Source organism: Colius striatus, chromosome 1, assembly GCF_028858725.1.
Source record: "Colius striatus isolate bColStr4 chromosome 1, bColStr4.1.hap1, whole genome shotgun sequence".
Classification (NCBI taxonomy): Eukaryota; Metazoa; Chordata; class Aves; order Coliiformes; family Coliidae; genus Colius; species Colius striatus.
The window spans coordinates 174275594-174298658 of record NC_084759.1 but is presented as its reverse complement, the minus strand read 5'-3'; the positions used below and the strand labels follow the sequence as shown (position 1 = coordinate 174298658).

The 23065-nt window shown below is 37.1% G+C and overlaps 1 protein-coding gene across 4 annotated transcripts; it reads right to left on the bottom strand.

Annotated features, from left to right (window-relative positions):
* Positions 1–2545: 2545 nt before the first annotated feature.
* Positions 2546–22972, bottom strand: RPAP3 (RNA polymerase II associated protein 3). Of its 4 annotated transcripts, none has more exons than XM_062017008.1 (17): positions 22814–22972; positions 20360–20527; positions 19637–19777; positions 18523–18645; positions 17241–17368; positions 16213–16334; positions 15773–15843; positions 14895–15026; positions 13360–13487; positions 11601–11722; positions 11118–11188; positions 10853–10969; positions 8336–8559; positions 6939–7134; positions 6273–6370; positions 4849–4949; positions 2546–3757 (listed from the first exon to the last, which is right to left on the bottom strand). In XM_062017008.1, the coding sequence occupies exons 2-17, from the start codon at positions 20519–20521 to the stop codon at positions 3666–3668; spliced, it is 2028 nt and encodes a 675-aa protein (XP_061872992.1). In that variant the 5' UTR covers positions 20522–20527; positions 22814–22972; the 3' UTR covers positions 2546–3665. The 4 variants fall into 4 exon arrangements, with proteins under 4 accessions (XP_061872992.1, XP_061873002.1, XP_061872979.1 ...); XM_062017018.1 differs by having other exon boundaries at positions 20369–20527; XM_062016995.1 differs by lacking the exon at positions 22814–22972 and adding an exon at positions 22369–22759.
* Between the last annotated feature and the right edge of the window lie 93 nt (positions 22973–23065).

Here is a 23065-nt window from a genome sequence, read left to right as displayed (position 1 = left end):
CAGTTCCCAAGTAAATGCAATCAAGATAACAAAGAAAGCACAGCACATGCAAAAAGAGGCCAACCTGACCAAGATCTCTTCAACAAACTCAGAAGAGAAAAACATACAAGTAATGGAAACGAGGACAGATTATTAAATAAGTAAAAGTAACAAGAGAACACAGGAACTGTAACAGAATCAAGAGGAAAGCAAGAAAAGTACCTGAAGATATGGGTATTAAAAATTGCTCTGTGAGTGCACCAACATTAAAAGGAAAAAAAAACGAAGGTAACAGTTGTACAAGATGGAAGAAAAACAACAGACAGATGGTAAGAGAAGAAATGAACTGTTTGATGGCTGTTTTCACTTCAGTCTTCCCTAGTGATGGTGACTACAAGCAACTGTACTCATATCATTGACAAAGAAAGATCTCTGGCTAGTGAAAGAATTGGTTAACATGTAGGTTTCGTGAATTTTGTTGTTCAGAGGTTCTTTGGGCCCCAAAGACTTCTCTAGAAGATATATTAAAAACTGATATGTTAATCTTATATTAACACAATGTTAAAAAAGCAGCCTCAAAACCAGTAGTAGTAGCTGTATTTGAGAACCGACAGGCTGAAATGCCTACTTTTAAACAGAAAGATGGGGAAGAAGAGTGGCAGACAAAACTTCTTGACCAGAGTCAAGATCATTAATTTTGAAATCTAAAAAGATATTTTGGAACAAGTGCTCAAATTATACTTCACTTATGCCTTCCACAGTAATCGACATGCCTAATCCACGAACAGGTTGCCTTAAAATCCTTTTTTCCACAGTATTGTAATGAAAAAGCAGTAGATGAAGTATCTTTATCTTGACATTGAACCATAGCAGGACATTCTTATAAGCAAGACAAACACAGCTCAGATTAAACTATTACTGTATGAATGCAGAGCTAGCTAGTTATCAGAAAGGAAGAAAATAAATCAGTCTACTGTCAAAACAGAAAGCTGTAAGGATGTTCTGCAGCAGCATGCCCTAGGATTAGTTCCACTGATACTCTAACAATCTAGACGATTAAATCAGTAGACTATAATATGGAGCTTGAGAGCTTCATAGATCTACTGGAAGATAATACTCAAAGCAAAAAATAATCTTGACAAGTTCAAACATTATCTAGAAAAATTTAACATTTAATACTGATAAGTAAAGGAATAATTCAAAACTTAAGTCTGAATCAGTATGTGCAACAAATACGACTCCAGAGTTTTGAATGCCATAACATAACAAAGGGCTCAAAAGAATTCCAGACTGTTAAATTGCCTCACACTATTTACTCACTTTTTCCCCCTAACACAATGGGGATATAACCATTGAGTGGTGGACTTAAATTTTAAAAAAGATGTAAAAATCCCTTTCTCTCCCCACAAATAATTTTTGACTTCAGGTCTTCATTAAACTCTTTGTTTCAGAGATCTGTCGCTCTTTCAACAATTTAGAAGGGAAAAACATTGCCATCTCCTGGAGCAAGTGAAGCCAGCAGTTCTCTGAATGTCCATGATCTGCTCTCCATCTCATATTGTTTTCTATGCACTAAAAATTAACCTCAGGGACTTAGTAAGTCACCATCAGATATTGCATTTAGAAATACAAGCAAAGGGCTAGAGTGCATCACTTGCAAGATAAATCTTGGTGGCCTCAGTAACAAACCAAATAAGATCTACCCCTCCACCCCACCAAATTTTACACCCTTAAACAGCTTCCTTTCAGTCAGCCTTCCTTACCGCCTACAAATTCTGAAAAGAAATCTTCACAAAAGCAGGAGCTGGGACTAGAAAACAACTTATTCTCATTAAATACATAGCAGACTGCATGAAGTGGAGTTGTAGGTCACTCCTGCCCTAACAGTTTCAAATCTTTCTGCTTTCATCTTGTTTTTACTGTCAAAGTTCCACATTATAATTGCTTGTTTTCATTCAATTGCCTTCAAGAAGGAGCTTCTGAGAATGTACCAAATGCTCCATTAGTATAACCTGGTCAGGCACACATCTCTGCCCTGATCAACTGGTAACAACAGTCCATGAGAAGGCACATTTTATCTACAAAGGCCTTTCAAATTTGATATTTCTCCTCCCTGCACCTTCTGTTAGTTATAGTAGTATCTCTGGTACACGATCAGAAGTGCTTTACAACAAAGGAAAGAAATTATCAAGTAACTTGGGACACACCTAGTAGTAACAGCTCATATTGGAGGAAAGCTACAAACAGTTAGGTAAAAGCTCTTCCATTCCCCCACTAAGACTGGCTATTTTAGTGCTCAGTCCCAGCACTAACTGGGAGCTACCTCAGGGATCCAGTGTTGCATTCATGTCAGTTGGTACCCAGCCCAAGGATGTGGCTCAGTTATTTTTTTAACTGGATTGTATCTGAACTAGGATATTACACAGCTGCAAACATTTTTAAATTAGTTTTCTAACAACAAGACTACAGAGAAGATAACATTCATATCTTTTCTTATTAATCCATTTTGAAAGTTTGAAGTCTGAATGCTACAGCTGTTTAATCATTCCTCTGAAAAAGAGCATAATTACCAAAACAAAAGCATTAAGGACAGAAGGCTTCCATTCAGACAAGCATCATCAAAGCATACGGGCTGAACCAGGCTGAAAGCAAGCTGACAGAATATTAGTATAAGCAGGATGAAAGAGACAGCAGTCAAGTCTAGAGACTTGGCAATTTTATAAGACAGCACTACTTGGATACTACAGTTAAATCTTAAAACTATACTTGACAAGTGCTGTTATTTCATCCTCCTGGCCATGGTAATGGTAAGAATAATTTATCATGCCTATTGCTAATTCTTCTCTCATCTACAAATTTCATGTGATTTTACGCCTTTGCTGTCTTCACACTGGAAAGGTATTCTCAGCTTCTTGAGGATTCTGGAGGGCTCTACCTGGTTAGAAACAACTGACCCAAAAGATGAGTTCCATCAGAATATTTTAAAAGCATGCTCCAAAAAACCCACAAGAAGTATTTCTTCCCCCTACACTTTTAGTTAAATTCTGCAGTATTTAACACCCTCCTGTTTTGCAATTACAGTTGAGGCTCACAGGATCATCTCGTTTGTCAACAGCGAATCTCAGCTTTTGGGTAAAACTCAAGTAAAAGAATTTTGAGGGCTTTTTGGCCACCATACCCCAGGTTTGCTTTGCACACTGTGTGTTCTGATGTGGTGTATCCTTATAGAAGAATGACTCAAGTGGCTTAATAATTAAAAAATTCCTTAAAAAAAAAAAAGTATCTTTAATTCGACATTCAGTTTATTTTCTAAAATAAAAAAAATCATGCACATTTGTAATATACACTATTTGATTCTTACCAAAGACATGTTTATAAATATTTATTTCCTCTTAATAAAGATCTCTATCTACAGTTCCAAACTCGAATGCCAATCTGCCCAACTTTTTTAGGCAAACAAATTCCACTGAAGACAATGTAGATCTGCAATTGTTTCAGGTGCTGGAAAGCAAGGGTACCTGCAGAACTAGATAATTACCTCTTCAGGCATTTGCCATTTGGTTAAACTAAGGCTAAGAGTTTCATTACTTATATAAAGCAACAAAATTCCAGTCTTTATTAGCTGCTGCTGCTGATTTCCACAGGAGAGAAACGCAGAAACAGAAATTTACACGTCAGTCATCTCACTAAGAGAAAATCCCATATTTCTTTCCCAATTCTTCAACAGAAGCATCTTTCAATCCCATGAGGTTCACATGATTGAACAAGGCCTGTGTAACTGTAAAAGAAAATCTCAGCTGTTACTTTTGTTAGTCACACTCTTAAGGTAAATATGAATTTTTTCCTCAGCAGGTTATATGGCTGAAATATGATCAATTTTTTGAACTACTGACAAAATGATTTAAAAAAAAGTAGCAAAAGGAAGCTCTCACTTTGTTTTGATGCCCACAAGCTGCCTAACAACATTTCCTTAAACAGGTATGCAATCCTGACCATGTAAACAAACAGCTTTCATTTTGTTTACTGTCTTGGCAGTATGCTGTTAAATGCAAAAAATAAAAGTTAATGCCAGATGGCAGATAAAACCTACATCAGGTTACAGGCGTGAATGCAATTCATAAGAAGAATTTACTTGCACTTCAGTAGTCAAACAAATCATTTTATTCTCAGAAGATCCACACATCAAAATTTTTAAAGTATATTGGTTATTTGTAAAACTCAGTTGTACATAGTAAATTTGATGTTATTTGGTCCCAGAGAAATGTTTTGTTTTCAAGCGTCTCACTGTTACGTGGCCTGCCTGGTGTGCTAAATAAAGAAAATGTCTGAGACAAAACTCACTTTTCCAAACCATGAACTTGAGCCAATGTCAACCCAAATAGCAAATGAATTCAAGTAATGCCTCAGGAATGGGACAACCAGTCACTGAGTGTTTTGGAGACATTTGCATTTGTTTTGCCAACGGTATAGTCAGGATTAGCAAGCAATGCTCATAAATTGTAGAAACTATATTTTGGATACCTTGGATCTCAGATATAAGATTTCATGCAAATTCACAAATTTGCTATGTTACACAGCTATAAACTGAAATGCTAGAGAAGCTTACGTTATCAGACTAAAATGTAGTAGTTATTACTGATAAAAATAAGAGGATTTAGCTGTAGTTTTCAAGTCTTAACAATCAATTTGGAATCAAAATATTTAGAAAAATTACATGACATTCATATTAACTTCTAAATATATCAGCAAACTAGACAACTAATCAAGCTAAACCAATTATTGCATGGAACAGCCACAAGAATATTACATATTTCTTGCTACGTTCTAGAGTATCACAAATGTTTAAAAAGATACTACTGAATTACTTACTTTTTTTCTCTGAGCCCGACATGAACATCACTGCCATATCAAATCTTTTTAATTCGGATAGCCTCTGGAGGATTTCAAGGATGAGAGATGGCTCCTCTTTCCTGAAGAAGATTATTAGAAATACTAAAATAACTACTTTTGATTAGACAGATTCAGTAGCTGCAAGCAATATTAAAGACTTCAGGAACGAGAATTTAAAGGACTGATGGGATTCCTTTCTCTGTCTCTCTCATATTCCCTGCCTTTCTCATCTTTCCTATTCATTCTTCCACCCATGAAGCAAAAAGTCAACATTCAGAAATCTTTATGTAACTGTCATTTTGATTCAGAGCATGAGTGAAGAAATATAAAAACCTAGAATGATGCAAACTGACTACTGTTCATGTACCTAGTAGCTATTACAGGACTTAATGCTTACATCTTGCTGTAACACCACCATTTTTTTAACATATTGGGGTGTGTAAGGGCAAGTAGCACCCATGGTTGTAGGAAGCTCAGAAAAGAGCACCACATTATAGTTGTCATTATTTTTATCCACACAGTAAACATTCACTATCTTTGTTACAAAAACTAAAAAAGAAGAGCATTTTCTTTTTGTAGATTGTCCTGTTTCCCTCCAGAAGAAATGTATTTTACGTTACTGTAAACAATTTCAACTTCCTAGCCTTTATGTGTTATACGAACAAATGTAACCGTATCTCTTAAGATGTCATGTTTCACCCACATGATGGATGTTTACCTTTAAAGAAACCAAGGGAAAGGCTAAAATTGATTTACATTTGCTTTTCTCCATAAAACATCACCCTAAAAACACTCTGAGTGTTTGCTCTCACAGAGATTAATTCAGAGAAGTGGTACACTGTCTCTGACAGGCAAAATGAACTTTAAGACTCAAATGGTACCATGGATAGAAATTTGAAAATTAATTGTCAGGTCCTGTCTTTTCGGGACTTCTAACTCCAATACACATTTACTACAAGCTACTGTAAAATGCTAGCAGGTAATTAAAAATGACAGTTGAAATGCATCACAATAGGCATTGCACAAAAATGAAACGTTCCGTACTTCTCAGAAAGTTAATATACCAAATTAATATCGTGTGATTTTATATGAGAATGGAACATGCGCAGTAACACCAACAAATTATTTCATAGGGTCTAATATTCAGTTTCTGATGCTATTAGAACTCAACAATATACAGCAAAGGCTATTTATTTCTCTACCTCTTTTTTTTGGTTGATTTTTCAAGATACACTTAATTTCTTAAGGAACAATTGAATAATTCAAATTACTGCATCATGCTCATGTAACGCTCCCTAATGGAAATAATTTTGTAAGCCCAAGGGTGGGGCTAGGAATGAAAAAACGAAAAAAGGAACAGAATAGCAATCAGCAATGTAAAACAAAGGAAGAGTTAAACTTACTCAATGTAGAAGTCGTGTAGAATTTTCAGTATCTGGTTAAACAAATCTGGATCTAAGGATTTCTGGAACAGTTTTGGATAAAGCGAAGGTTCTATTTGCTTTGGAAAAATAAGAAACTGTTACTTTGAGGCAAAAAAAAGGGTTGAGTGATGATCTCTTGGACAACCAAGTGCATGACAGCAAAGAAGTCACTTGCAGTATTTCACCTTCAACATTAATTTTGGTGGGGTTTTTTTCTAACTTCTTTTAAAATAATTCTAATTTTTTTCCCCCAAAATATATATATAAGCAGAAGTACACATTAAGTAGATTGATGCATTTCATACATTTGTTCAGTTTAAAGAGATAAAAATGTTGCTACGTCTAATTACCCTAGAAGCATTAGTTTGAAAAATTAGAATTTGACAAGTTTTTACAGATTCGGGGCCTATGTTTGGAAGAAGAGGTAGACTATGCAGAGACTGTATGTAGAGTGAGGTAAGTGAAAAGCCAGGCACAAGAGGGGAAATACTCAAATGTGGATCAAACTACTTGGTATTACATGAAGGCAATCAAAGAAAGGGACTCTTGTACATTATTAAGACACTCTAAACACAGGTACCCTGCATTGTGTCTTCAATGATAGTTAAGAAACTGCCCAAGCGCTATCAATACTACATTTCCTACCTTCAGGTACAAGTACTTATTTTCCGGACAGTCTTTCAACTTCCTGAAGTCAGCCTCAAGCTGGAAAGAATTTGCAGGAACAGCAGGGACTGGCGAAGCAGATGTAAATGACTTTTTGATTTCATTTTCTCTCAGTTTGCTCACAGGGAAAGACGGATGCAACACTGATGAAATTCCTTTCACGCTAGCAGGCAGCCTGCAAAGAGGTTTTGAAACACAGAATCAAGAAAGCATTTATGGACATCCTACACTGAGACATAACTGGAGATCTTCTAATTCATTAAAAACCTAACATACTACCACTTTTCTAAAAATATAATGCAATTTAGTTTAGGCAGTATCTAAAATAATCTTTCAAATTACGGAAGCTTTAGATTTGATTCATCTTTTCTAAAACAAAAAAAAACCCCCACAATCAAACAAAAAACCCCTCAAAAGTCAACAAACTCTACAAATACTTATGAATATACTTAGCCTTTCTCTACTTTTTTTCCCTGCAAATAACTGCATTTTATGGTACAGATTTCTACCACAAATAGCTGCAAAAAAACCCCAACCCCTAAATTTTCCACAATTTTGTGTTGCAAAGCAATAACCATGTCAAATGAGCAAACCATTTTCAACACTGATTACAGTGGAGATGTTTCTGTCCTACAATTTGTCAGTTAAGTCCATTTATTTTTTAGAAGTTACAACATGTCTAAGAAATACACTTTTTCCCCTCAACACTTCACAGTAAATCCATCTGGCTGAGCTGGAAATGGTGGGTGCAGAAGGCTGTTTCTCATGGAAACTCTTCAATCATAATGCCATAAAAAGTATTTATTATTAACAGAATGAGATGGAGATGCACACAGAGATCTCCTAAGCAGACAAAGGGTAGAGTTTCAACACTTAGCAGGAATAAAGTGAGAATAGTGGCTTCTATACTTTAGCTCAGTTTCAGTCAGACTTGGGAACTTGGAACTATGTGCAAACACAAAGTTACTGGCTGCCTGCTCAGCAGAGGAAAAAGTGGTGCATCTCATCTGCTCCTTTTCTCACACAACTGGTGTCCAAAGAATGTTTGAATTCTGCAAGAATTACAAACAAAAATCACAGCTAGGGAAGATGGAGTGCACATAGAAGACAGTGTTGCGTGCAGGAAAATATTTCTTTGTATTTGAAACGTAAGAAGACTAGTTTTCCATCTGACACTAAATAGATCACACTTTCTCAACCACTATGTTATCAAGAAAGCAGATGTGCAAGAACTGCAGCCTCCTTCAGTATCTTCTTTTTAATTCAGATTCTTCAAAACACATTCAATACCTCATCACATGTAGAAATCTAAAAATGAAGACTTCATTTCAATTACATTTATTTTTTGAAATGAGGATCACAATTTTTATACTTACTGTAACGGTGATGTATCACTGACTTCTTCTATTTTCAAGTGTTTCGCTTTTGGAATGTCCACTGCAGTCAACTGATCATCCTGATCTCTAATCTCATCCTCATTCTCTGTTGTTTCAACATTCATTGAATTCCCCCAGTTACTGACTAAAGAAGTAGTGCTGGCCAAATCACTCTTTGGTGTCTCATCATCAATCACTTCAATGGGTATTCTATGCAAAGGCATCTAAACAGAACAAAGACCATGTGTCATGTGTGTAGCCTCAACATCAGTGTATATACAGGCTCCACATAAACAGCTGTGTTTAAATAAACTCATGATAACCAGTTTCATCTGCAGTGGTGTAAATAGAAGATATTTGTAATAATGGAAAGGCAAAAACAGAAACTTCATGACAATCTATGGGGAGCCTTAAACGACCATTTTATTGCTTTACCCTCGTAAACCAGTGCATCCTTACTGTAGAGGAACTCATAATCTGCATTCTCTTTTCCCAGTAACCTAAGGTTGAACAGGCAAAGACTACCATACATTTTGACCAATGACCTGGTCAAGCTTTGTAATTTAGCTAAACAACACAGGCCTTGACCTTCAACTTAAAATTTTTAGATGGTATCTCAGACCTGATGGTTGTCAAAGTTACATGCGTCATAAGGCAACTAAATCCACCACTACAAGATAAGCTAACTAAAATGCTTAAATGCTTAAAATGCTTTGAGTTCACTAAAGGGAAATCCTGCTTGACCAACCTAACAGCCTTGTATGATGGCATGACAGGCTGGGTAGATGAGGGGAGAGCAGTGGATGTCATCTACCTTGACTTCAGCAAGGCTTTTGTCACTGTCTCCCATAACATCCTCATCAGAAACCTCAGGTAGTGTGGCTTGGATCAGTGGACAGTGAGGGGGATCGAGAACTGGCTGAATGACAGAGCCTAGAGGTGATCAACACAGCTGAGTCAAGTTGGAGGCCTGTGGCTAGTTAAGTTCTACATGGATCAGTTCTGAGGCCAGACTTGTTCAACATCTTCTTCAATGACCTGGATGACAGGACAGAGTGTATCTTCAGCAAGTTCGCTGATGTGCAGCTGCTTTAACCTCTGCATGATCACCAGTGTTTTTGACCATCACCTTAGCACCATCTTTGCAGTTTGAAAAGGAGAGGCAGGGGAATTCATCACTCTACTTTGGAATTTAATGTCCTGAATATGAATATAGTGTATACTGGTCTAGAAATACTGATGCAAACAGAGTGGAATATACACACTCAACAGTTCAGACTCAAACTATCCCATCATAAGCCTTCACAGCAGTTTGCAAATTGCTTTAAATTGTGTCAAGAAACCTGTCTTGTTAGTGTATTAACAGACACTGTAATTTGCTTTAACAGTATACAGTCTCATCACTCTGCTAAGACTGGGAGGCTGCCTGGTGGCTATGACACAAAATTACAGTTCTCTCTGCAACCCTTGGGCAGTACTAAAAGCACAGATACGCCTCATCTGTATTTGCTCTACCTTAACACAATATCAAGAAAAAATCCCAATCAACCTAGTATCTTCACTTAATTTAGCAGCCAAACTGAAAATGTAGTATCATTGTCTGTAGTATTTCAGCTACTTCACAAAAAATTCATTTAGGTTTCTAGAAATATTATATCCAGTTATAGAGTGCATAATACTCCTCCCCTCCAAAGAAGAATCAAAATAATCACATAGTTTCTACTAAAACTGTCCATCTGAATTCTGTAACTAATATAGGTAAACAAACATTCTGAAATTATCAAGAGCAGAATATTAAAGTATTTCCAAGTGTCAATACACTTTGTATTTATACAACTCTATAAAGATTAAATGTACTAAAAAGGGAAGCCTAATATGTAAAGAAAGCTGATATTACTTTCTGAATTGTCACGTGTAACTCATTAATCTGACTCTAACCACTGGTAATTCATAGCCCAAAACAACTGCTACTTGAAAACCAACACCCAGCTATTCTACAGTTTGTCTGGATGAAAACGCAGGCTCAAGGCTCTTGCTGTAGCCCCAGGTTACAGCATCATATGACATGGATAGGCAATGTGTTTTGTTATCACTACAGCTGCTATAGAAACTGCAGAGCGCAGATGAAAAGAAGGAAAGTTTACCCAGAGCTTTCTCAAGTTTTCAATCAAACACAGACAGACTCAACTGTAGCTCCTGTACTCTCAGCTGCAATGTTAGCTACGGACACAGGACAGGGTTGTGGGGTTAACCTCCCCATTTCAGACACAGTCAGACACAGCGTTCCCTGCATGTAGTACTATAGGCTAAATGTTTACACTGCCACTACTGTTACACACACAGAAATGCTGAAGTTAAGTTCCTGAAAAATATCAGAAGAGTAAATCTGTAAAATTTTGGGCTTTCCACAGGCAAGACGTACCTATCTGGACTTAGTCTACACAAATAAGCAAGAAAAAAAAACACTCTACTTTTCCCATCATTACAGAAAGCAACCCACAAAACAAAACAACTTACTGTTGATTTCAGGTGTGATGGATTATGAAACACATTGACTATATTTTTTATTTCTGTTTCCTTTATCAATACTTCAGGATATCCTTGATGAGTCCATTGTTCTTTCTCAGCTAATTCCTGAAAAAAAGGGCAAGTTGACCAAAAGATCAAAAGCTTGAAGAATAATTGTAAAATATGTTAGAAATTACACAATAAAGATTGGAAAAAAAAAACCCTACTACTATAGGCATGCCAAAAAAAACTTAAAAAGCTCACATATACATACATTCCTTATTTTAGTGAGTTCATTTATTGCTTGTTTATTTCCAGGTTCCAGCTTCAGAACAGCTTCAAAATCTGAGTGAAAAAACAAGATATGAAAACTGTAGACATTTCAAGTTACAAAGTGCACCTAGAAAATTTTAAACCTTTTATTTCCCTTTCACAACTCTGAAACAACTAAAAGGCACGCAAGTCATCCTAAGCCTTATTTAGTGACCTAGTTTTTAATCACGTTTTTCAAGCTATTTTTTAGTACTTATCATAAGCAATAATTTCACACAAAACTGTCTTCCAATCAGGTGGATACCAAGAAAAAAGGTTTTACACATATTGAACGAAATACAACAAAATTCCATCATTCTTAACGTTCGTACTGACAACTTCAATCAGTCAGCAATTGATTTAATTGCCAATGGAAGATTTAAAAAAAAATCACAATGCTCTTATACTCATCTCTTACCCATACTTAGGTCAATTCAAGTCATACCTTGCATAGCTTCTTTCAGCTTTCCAAGAGCAACTCTGGCAGCTCCTCTTCTTGCAAAGGCTTTAGAATAGGAGGCATCTAAGAGCAGAGCTTGTGTACAGTCACTTTCTGCCTCTTCATATCTCAGCAAAAGAGTAGCACAAAATTAATAATCAGTTCCAAGAGGCAGTTTTCACTGAAAGGACAGAGCTACCCAAAACAATATGAAAACAGATCTTAATTACCTTTATACATATGAATACACACCACTGAGCTAAAATGTAAAATACAAGTAAATATATAAAATATGACTTCTAAGCACCTTGAAATTTCTTTTGCTATCTCATGACACACTGCTGACTCCCCTTCCATAATCATAAATTCACTTCCTCTGTGAATATAAATGCCTGTCAGACCAGAGTCCACTTTAAACGGCCCTAAAATAAAAGTCAGCTTCGTAGCTTTGTTCTTCTTAAAACCAAAAATACCATTACCAAAAAGAGGCAAAATGAAACAAAAAAATAAGAAAGAAGCAAGCATATATAGATTTTTCTACATTTGAATTTCTGTGACTTGTCCTTAACTATTTCAGAATGTCAGTTTATCCCTACATTAAAATAATTTGCTTCATTGCAAGACCAAATTTCCTCATTCCAGTTACACTTACTTATATTAGATCATAATTCCACTACGTGCGTGTTACTTTCATTCATTTCTCTTCTCCTCCTTCAACCTATCATTAGATTTTTGGAGGTTTGGGTTTTTCTCAGTTTTTTTTTTTTTGTTTGTTTATTTGAAGTTCTTAACACTTCTAGAGGTTTGTAAGAATAACACTGAGCATTTTATGTTTAGCTTCTCTTTGAAAAGGAAAGACCCACGATACAGTGATTTATCATCCAGAATCGATTTTCTTACTTGGTCATTCAATTGAAGTATCACTTCCTCTGATTCTCTGAGAAAATTATTTGCATTATGGTGTCCTCTATGGCTTCACTACTGAATTACAAATGCCGTGTCAGAAATACTACCTGTGCAATCTATTTTATAATCTCATAATTTGAGATCAATGTACTGGCTCTACAGATACCCAGTCTCATGTTGGAATAAATGACAAACATAATGCTCAGTTCTCTGTTTCTCCCACTACCAATTTAAAAAGTTTAAACCGTCATATCATCAGGGAGTCAAAAAAAAAAAATCAGGTTTCAAAAAAATGGTGATACAGAATTCCTCTCATTTGCTAGAAAGCATGCATTTCCTGCTGTTATTGGATTATTCGAACAAAGCTTAATATAAAATGAACTAGCTACACATACATGTCTGCATTAGTTAAGTTAAAGACAAATATTTTGGAAGATGACAAAAAGAGCTCCTATCCTCTTTGAAATCAGAGATTATAATCCATTTTTTACAGTGCAACATTTGGTAGTTGACTGTGTTTTATAATAAAAGAGGATGTAAAGCTTTGTCAGGCCCTTTGAGAAAGGTGTTCAAAAATCTAGAATTTTGCAGAAATAAAAGTGAAAAATCAAATTTGAGAAATGGTAATTTTATACTGATGCCATTTTATCCTCTCAGAATTTCTTTCCTATGAAAAGCATTGTAATATCACACATATGATTTGTTCTCTCTCCCTTACTGTTTTCAGTACCACACTCATTCCATATTGAGTTGTAAAAGAGAGACAGTAATGACAGTAACTTGAGTGAAAAACCTAATAGATCATTCTTCTAATTCATAACAAAGAAAGAAATAGCACAGCATATGCAATCCTACTTACCTTTCAATCTTTAGATAGGCCATGGCCCTATTAGCTGGCAGAAGTGCATTGGTGCCATCTGCTGCTATACCACGGGTGTAACATTCTATCGCAGCCTCATATTTTCCTTCTTTGAAATAACCATTACCCTGTAATATTTAGGTTAGACAAAAATAGCATTGAGAAAGATCAGTGCAATAAGCTTTGCTTATCCTTTTTAGTAAACAGAGTCACAATATCAAAAAGATGGATCACAAAGAACACTCCCATCAAGATGGATATTTATGGCAGATTTTTTTAATATCTAAGCTTGGAGACAGACCACAAAAAATATCTTAATCTTTTCTAGTACTTCAGGGATACAAAGAACCCAACACTGGCTACATGCATAGTTAAGTGCAGACTTCTAAGCCTGCAACTTGGGATTTATCTTTACTCTTAATGTGCAGGATAAGCCACCCTATACCTCTTGAATTTAAATACAAGCTGAAGAAAATGGAAACTTTATAACTGCCTTTTCAAAATGACTCTGAAAAGCATTGTAAGATCGCATATATGATTTGTTCTCTCCCTGTTTTCAATACCATACTCATTCCATATTGAGTTGTAGAAGAGACAGTAATGACAGTAACTTTCATTTGTGCACAGCAGAAATCAGTCGTCTTCTTGCTACACTCATGAAACTGTTATTCAAATATTACTTGGCTCCAAATGTTGCTATTATTCTCCACACAACAAAATTACATTACTTTGCTTTTTGGTTTTGTTTTGCACTAACAAAAATACATGTATTATCTTCTCTGCTACTACTCTACTCACTGACAAAAAAACGAGTGCCACGGGGTCCATGTTGCCAGGAACAGGCCCACAGTGAGTCAGTCTGCTACCAATGAAGTATTGCACTAGACTGAAATTTTTCTTGTGTGGCTTTTTTGAACTTTTGTTCCTTTTACCTACTTAATGTATTATTTTCCTACTAATTAGCTCTTACAAGCAGTATCGGAAACCTGAATATTGATAAAAAGTCAGATGTGAAATAGCGAGGTAAGAGAACAGAAAGAAAATTATGTTTTAATCAATAAGGGAGAAATCAATAAGCCAACTGTGAGTCAAGACCAGAAAAACATTTTTTATTGTCATTGTTGCCTACACTCCTTTGAAGTCTTTTTTATAACTACTTTTCACCATGTAATCAGAAGTACTTGGACAAGCAGGGATCGAAAAGCATATAAATATGGGAAAAATGGGTTCCTTGTAAAATATAGTTCAAGATCTACTTATCTTACCACATACTTAAAACTTTTCATATACAGTTTGAGCTGTAAAAGCTACCTTGTACAACTATTCCTCCAGAAGCATCCAAATGGAACTCAGTGTCCCCTGCACTTCTCTACAGAGCCCAAAATGGGAAATAATTAATGCTGTATATCAAGGACATTGTATTTCTGAAGTTCAAGACAGCATCAGGTTTCATTTATGTATTTGCATAGCTAACAGTACAACACAACACTTCACTTTCCTAGTTTTCTCCAGTTCCACCAAAAGCTGTGACTTACCAGATCTTTTTCTGTAATAGCCTTCTGCTTAAGCTGCTCATCTTCAATGCGCTTCTTCTCTTCATCTGTTAATTCTTGTCTGACCACATCTCCTAACTCTTTCTGTTCTGAATTTTCTTTTGATGACAGAGCCTGCAAGGATGTGGGTTTTTTCTTATTATTTCCCCACACATTTTCAGAACATAAATTATGACAAGTTCTAAACATTTAAGATGCAAAAGTCTACCAAACATTTTAACAGCAGTGATTGTGTTGTAAACTGAATGGAAATTGAAGAGATCACTGTAAACTGTTCCTGAAAATGTATTTCTATGAGGGTCTGAAAATCATAATATTACTTGGGAAATAAAAAGCATGTATTTCTGAAGTACAATGTAAAGTGACCATGGCAACTTTCTATTCCAATTAACAAATTATTTATTTCTACAATTACTGGAAATTAGTGAGCCCTCCCTGCCCATCTCAATCCACAACAGCCTTGGTTATCATTTTTCCTCCCATCTCACTGGGGCCTCCACCATCCTAACAAAGGTGGGGATGGTCGGGGGGCAGTGAGCAAGAGACCGTTGTGGTGCTTCATTGCTGGCTGGGCAAAACCACAACAACAGCAGACAGAAAAAATATCAGAGGGAAGATTGTTTTTAAAAACAACAGATGTTGGTGCACTCATCCAGTCTAAGTCTGCCAATCCACTATCACAATGATGTTTGCATAGAGGCATCCAGAGGAAACTCAATTACAGATTTTGAACTTACAGAAATTCAAATGCCACAAAAGTCACATGAGATTTCTTTGAATTTAATCCTTGTTATAAGTTTATATAGATATCAACCGAACAGCATGTGTTAATTTATGTTAGGGTCTATTAATCTTATTACCTGATGAATTTTCTTCAGTTCATTTTTTGCTTCAAAGTTGTTTGCATCCAGCTCTAAAACTTTTTCATAATCTATCAGAAGAGCAGAAAACAAGATTTTAGGTAGGAACTACAGGCTAGTAACTGGAATACAAACTAAGAGCTTTCTTTTGAGATAATCTTTTTTACCATCACTTACAAAGCTCGAAATATTGCAAGAAATATATTATTCTAAGACATTTAAAGCTGAATTATTCTAGAACTACTAATACCCATGGCAATGATTTAGATGCACTGCTTGAATTTTATCTTGCCAGAAGAACATGCAACATGTGTGTGTTTGTTTTCAGGAAATGAAAATTTAATTCCTATACCAAATAAGCAAATCACACAGGCTTTAATCAGGCAGATAGATCAATAGTATATACGTATTTTGAGAAAAGAATTTTTAAAAAGACCCACCTTCTTTAGCACCTTGAAAATTTTTCAAAGCAAAGCGAGCAGCCCCTCTTCTGGAATAAGCCTTTGTGTAATTTTTATCTAAAGCAAGTGCTAAATTGCAATCAGACTCTGCCACAGAAAACCTATCAATAACACAGAAGAGTCAGTTTGGACACATCTAGGTAACAAAACCCAATACTTCAGCAATTTAGCTTACTCTGTAGCTTTACAGGTTCCCTCTAAAGTAGAAATTCTACATGCTTCAGAAGGGAATAGAACAAGTACTTAAATATCTCTGGATTTGGAATACATCAAAATAGTAAAGCAAAACAGGTCAACAGTCTCTACTGCAACAGAAAGAATAACCAACTCCCCTATACCCTTTCTTCCTCCATAACAAATCAAAGCCTTAGCTCAATTAATCTTTTTCTTGAAATCTTACACTCTACACTGGTCTCAACAGTCTCTCGTCTTTAACTCTGCTTTCATCCTAGATATTCACCATTGTGAGACAGGTTAGAGATGATGTGTTGCTGCAACAGTAATCCCGCCCAGTACAAGAGGAACTGTGGGTTCAGATCCGTGTGTGTGTGTGTGTGTATGTGTGTGTCAGAAAATAGCATCAGGGGAGGTTTAGATTTGACATTAGGGAAAATTGTTTTTGCTGGAAGGGTTGTTGAACATTGGTACAGGTTGCCCAGGAAAGCCTTTGAGTCACTATCCCGGGAGATATTCAAAAGACTTGTCAATGTGGAGTTTAGGGACAGTTTAGTGCTGGACTTAGCAGTGCTAGGTTAATGACTGGACCTGGTATCAAAGGTGTTTTCCAACCTAAACAACTCTGTGTTTCTGAAAGATTATTACCAGTTTCCTTATCTTGGTGATTCCTATATCAGTTTGAAACCACAAAGCAGGTTGCAACAGCAGTCTTACAAACACTGTATCACAGCATAATAAAAAATAGAAAACAAGACTTGAAACCAGACAAAAAATCTGAAAGTAGCATTTCAAACAAGAAAATACTATGGATTTAACAATACAAGTCTTACTTTTTCATCCTATAAAAAGCTGATGCTCTGTTTGTGGGCAATACTGGATTGTATGGATCAGAATGCATCCCTCTAGTGTAGCACTTTATAGCTTCATCAAAGTTCCCCTGCTTAAAGTAGTTATTACCCTGTGAATAGAAAAAAAATCTTTTTAGGAAATTAGTGTGCATTGACAGATACAATGCTATTTTTTATGAAAAAATTAAAAGCTTGCATTTTAGAATGCTCAGTTTTGTTTAGCATTTCTCACAAAGTACTGCTTTACTGTGAAATATTTAACTAAGATATTCCAAGTATCCCATATTAAATATTTCTCATGATTTATGAAATAACATGGGTTCATCATAACTGATTTTCAGTACCCGTAGGCTTAATTTGCCACAGACAACTACTGAAGGTTTTTTCAGTTTTTAGAAATTAGATTTGGCATCTTTGCTTTCCAATGTAAGTATTTTAATTTCTGCCTCCTTTAGGATGCAACACCTCACACACTCTCAACTGCTGCTTCACTACAGTGAAGACGATAATGGTCAAAGTTATCTCAGTTTCTCAGTGTAGACTGCAGATTAAGCACCAAAGAATTTCCACAGCAGCAAGGAAAGAATACAGATGTCATTCATGCAGACAATAAAAAACCCCAAACCCAAACAACTAAGAAACTCTACTGATGTATGGACTGACATGGTTTTAGGTGATTGCTTGTAAATAAACAAATTTCTCAGAACCACAGAAGTTGCCACACAACTTTATCTATCCATCTCACATGGCAATGAAGTATCAGATGGGTCTTGCTCTATTCTAATTTCAAAATCAGGAAAAAACTGAAGAACTGGTACAAACTTGTCATTATCAAGACAAACATGCAAGTTCACCCATCATTCTCAGATGTACTGGCCTTGCAAAGGGACTAATCTTAAATTCTTGCAGGTTTAGTTTGAGGCAGCACATCTTGTGTTCAGGTAAACATCAGTGTGATCCATATGGCAACTCTATACAGCAATTCCACTTCTTAAAGCAAAAAACCACCAATACATTAATCATCATAAGCACTCATCACACAGAGTCTGACTGGCTTTGCTGCAATCAGTGATGAGACTAAAGAGAAATGCAGCGACAATTTTCTATTTTGGAATAACAGGCAGAGAAAATAGACTTAAATTCCAAATGGGCAATTCTTCCATCAGAACTGGGGTATCAGTGGACAATTTTGTAAAAGAAACCATAAATGCTCCTACATCCAAACCGCTACTGTGTCAATAACAAACATTTACAATGCTATAACCTTTTCCTTCTCTGCAAGAGCCTTTTCTGCATCTATATGAATTCCATCTTCTTCAGAGTCAGACTCTGGAGATACAGAATCATGAGTACTATCTTCTTTATCAAGTTCTTCAAGTATTTTATCCTGAAATCAGATAAAATAAACTATTATGGTCAATGTAATTTAACAATGCATTCAAAACTGATAAGTTCTATCCTCTAATACTGCCAACTGTGGTGAGTCTTATACTCTAATAGAATTACGACCTTTTAATATATCTACCCTAAAACCATTTTTTTTTGTTCCAGAATGAGAGTTCAACCAGCTGAATAAGATGCATAAAGATCCTGGGATGCATAAGGAAGAGTATGGCCAGCAGGTCAAAGGAGGTTCTTCTCCCTCTTTACTCTGTCCTGGTGAGGTCTCATCTGGAGTCCTGTGTCCAGTTCTGGGCTCCTCAGCTCAACAAGGACAGAGAACTTCTGGAGAGAGTCCAGCACAGGGCCACCAAGATGATCAGGGGAATGGAACATCTTTCATACAAGGAATGGCTGGGGGAACTGGGGCTGTTTAGTCTAGAAAACAGGAGACTGAGGAGTGATCTCATTAATATTTACAAATATCTAAATGGTGGGTGTCAAGAGTTTGGGGCATCCCTTTTTTCTATTGTATCTAGCAACAGGACAAGGGGTAATGGGATGAAGGTGGAACACAAAAAGTTCCATTTAAATATAAGAAAAAACTATTTCCCTGTGAGGGTGAGGGAACACTGGAACAGGCTGCCCAGGGAGGGTGTGGAGTCTCCTTTCTTGGAGGTCTTCAAGACCCGCCTGGACATGTTCCTATGTGACCTGATCTAGGTGGACCTGCTTCTGCAGGGCGGTTGGACTAGATGATCTCTAAAGGTCCCTTCCACCTCTACTACTTTATGATTCTAAGTAGAAAAGTATTTCTCAATATTCCAATGTTTAAGCACACAACCTTTTGGGGAGAAAGCTACTTTTGATGTTCACACAGTATCCAGCACAGAAAGATACTGACTTGTGGACTGAACTTTCAGCACTGTATCAAAATCTTTTTTAAAGCATAATCAGCTGGGGACAAGACTCAGTTACAAGTAAATAATCTGACTCACCACATCAAGTTTTCCCCATGCTTCATAATCATAAGACTTGATCTTGTTCTTCTTGTTTTCCTCAGTGGTTATCTTTGAAGGTACTTTACTTTTGCTTTTCTTCTTTTTCTTAAAAGCCTTATTTCGGATTGGTGGCAAATTCTAAATCGAAATAAGTAATTTATCGTAAAACAAATATGTGAATATAACTTGTATTGAATCATAGAAGAATCTGTAGTATTTATATCTGGATATAGATAACTACTGTCTAGTATATTTTAGAAATCCATGCAGCAAGCTTTCTCAGGGACTCTACAAATCCACTAAGGACAGCAGGTATACATCTATCAATACTTAATAACTGCAAATATTACATGTATGACACATAGCCAAGTTTTAGAAGACGACTCTCTGCAGAGTCAGTGAAGACTGACATCAATACATTAAAAGTCATCAGTAACACTGATGCTCCAAACAGAAATATTCTCCTACATCTACCTGGAAGCGATAGAAAATTTACTGGCCTCATCATCTTGAGAGGCTACTGCCCTATAGCTCTGTTGGTTGAACAATTCGGAGAAGCAGCTTTGGCCTATTTCAGATAAGGAAAAAGACAGATGGGTTAACTCATATCTTCTATAAAGATATTTTAAGTCAACAGAAGTAATTTTGACAAAGCAAAAAGCATTATTATAAATACTACTGCTATGTGAATAGCTGAGTTAATATTGACACTGGACTTACAGTTTTTACCTCTTCAGGGACACCACTCTGCTTCCTTAGTTCAGAATCCACTTCTTTAATATCTTTTTCCCAGCTCTCCAATTCTCTCATAAAATCCTGCAGCTCTTCAGCATTTTGCTTCATTTGCAGCTGTAGTTCTAGCGCTTTATTTGGTGCACTCATTGTAACCTGCCAGATTTCCAGGAAAAAAAAAACCAAAACAAACAACTTTCTAAAAAGAACTTTAAAGTATGTACTGAAGGAAGCTGGCTGCTTCAAAACGAAGAAGTCTGACAGGCTTCTCAACAGCACAGTACAAACCTTAAATACCAAGAGACTAAGAAGAAACACGACTTAAATATCTTTGAAAAGATGAAAGGAAACCATGTTATTCAGATAAGGTATATCATAACAAACAACAAGTAATGCTTTCCTAACTAAGTGTAAGGTAAAATGCTCAACAAGCCAATGAAAATATTGAATAACAGTAATAACAACCTGAACTTAAAGTAATTTCTGCAGTATTTCCCCAGATGACAGAATGTAGAAAATGAAGCTTAAATATTAACACGTTAAACTAAAAGAGAAAACAATTAAGACATACATGCTGCCTTGCATCCAAACAGAAACATGGAATTTGACAAACCAACTCCCAAAAGCACTTTTTACCCCTACAAGTGCATTTAAATTTTCACACATTTTTAGCATAAGAATGAGTAAACATATCAGGTGTTTTATTATGAAATCCAGTTAAGTAGAAGTCCAGAATTTTCTTTGAATGTGCTCTTGGTACACATCTGTAGCCTTCTCAGTCCCGAAAATAGTTTGACAATTAATAGTCTTCATACATTTTTATGTCTTAATTTTCGTGTCTTAAGTGAAAGACACTCTCAAATCACAGAAATACCAAGTCATGGGTAAAAAGTAACCTTAAAATAAAACAATCTTGGTTACAATTCAGAAAAAAAGAACACATTTTTGCTGCCCATAGCACAGAAAGCAGAAAGGGTAAAACAAGTGTATTTTGAAAACAATCACCATTAAATAATTAATGAATTAAATACAAACTTTGACAAAGAAAGCCACAAATGGCTAATAACTACCAATTCTTGACTGAAAGCTTCAGGATCAGTTACAATCCTCACAGACGGATAAATAAGCTATTTTAAAATATAAATAAAGAATAGAGATTGCACCCATAACTTTTTTTAAGGAATAAATAACTAATCTAGTCCTTTAACACTTTCTAAGGCAATAATCTGACAGCATACAAATAAAAATTTACGGGCAAAGAAAGCTAATGATTTCTGCAATACAGTGTGCTGTCCATATTGACAGACAAGAGCCTTATGAAACAGAAAAAACACACTGTATGATTATTAGTGAATTAATGTTACCAAAGCAGAAATGTTTTCCCATCCTCGGGAGTAAACAGCTAAGTACATGGCCTACTTCAGCAGTTGTGATTCTCCCTAGTTCAGACATAAGTGGTAACATGCTTACCCTTAGCAATGTATTTTTTCTAGTCTTCTATATATTTGGTCAGTTTCAAACAAAGTTGAAAGAAACCTTTGGTGAAGTAAAAAAAAGTGTATTTTTCATCATATTTCCAATTTGGATGTTTATTATATTTTTCCACCTGAAACTGTTCCCTTATACTGAACTGTATCTGCAATATTACACCATTTAATACCATGAAACCTAGGCACAGACACACTAAATATACAGCTTACTTCACCCTTACCAATGGTAGTTAGAAGATGCTTCAAAAGATACAAGAAACTATGCTGTAACCTGCTGAACTTTTCTTTCTACTATCACTGTCTGAACAATGCTCTTATACACGTTAAAATCTAACATTAAACCTAGATGTTTGTTTTCCGATGTTCTAAAGCGTCTTGTCAAGGTATGTAATAAAAACCTGCTCCTGTGTCACTCACTAGCCTAACAGTGCTTACTGCATACAGCTTAGCAACGGCCTTAACCCACGAGTTGACAGCAAGCTGCTTTGTAGTGCAGATCTTACATACCTCAAGGCCGTTTTATTTGAGTCAGTGCCTTCCTTTGCCTAAAGCAACACCCGAAGGCTGCCTTATCGCAGTGACCTCCCCGGGGAGCAGCCGCACTACCCCAAAGGTCTGGCTGGCAGCGAGCGCGGCAAGCCGGCACCCAGCGGCGCCGCAGGCCTGCCCGGGAGCGAGTCCGCTCCGCACCGCGGCGCAGCAGGCACGGGCTCACGCAGAAAAGGCCTCCGAGGCAAAGGCAGCCCGTTGGAGCTTCAACGCCCGCCTCCTCACTGCCCCGGAGCTATAAACGAGGCCCGGCCTCCTTCAGCGTGGTCTTCCCCCTCACTTCCCCAGCCCGCGCTGCCGGGGCGCCTGTGGGTTACGGGGCAGCGGATAGACGGCCGACAGACCCCGCACAAGACCACCCACCAGGCCCGGGTAGGTCCGGCTCAGCCCGCCGCGGCCTCACCTCCGCCGCGGCCCGCCTCTCTCCGCCGCCACCGCCAGACAGCCTCCCCGCGCGGCCGGCCCTCCTCCCAGACTGCGCCGCGCCCGCGCAGCCCCGCGGCGGCAGGGCCGGAGGGCACGGTACGGGCGCTTTGCCCCGTCTCGCCTCCCCGCCCGCGGTGCGCCGTGCCGCGCGGCCTGGCCACGCCCTACCGCCTCACGCGGCGCGGCGCGGAGCGGCGATTGGCGCTGCCGCGGCTCCGCCCCGCCGCCC

Excerpts from the sequence above, each read along its gene's own strand:
- RPAP3 (XM_062017008.1), bottom strand. The coding sequence starts at position 20,521 with ATGAGTGCACCAAATAAAGCGCTAGAACTACAGCTGCAAATGAAGCAA. Across the intron at positions 19,778-20,359 it reads TCCCTGAAGAGGTAAAAACT|AATTTGCCACCAATCCGAAA; the intron begins GTAAGTCCAGTG and ends ATTTCGATTTAG. Across the intron at positions 11,723-13,359 it reads GCCTATCTAAAGATTGAAAG|ATATGAAGAGGCAGAAAGTG; the intron begins GTAAGTAGGATT and ends TCTTTTGCTGAG.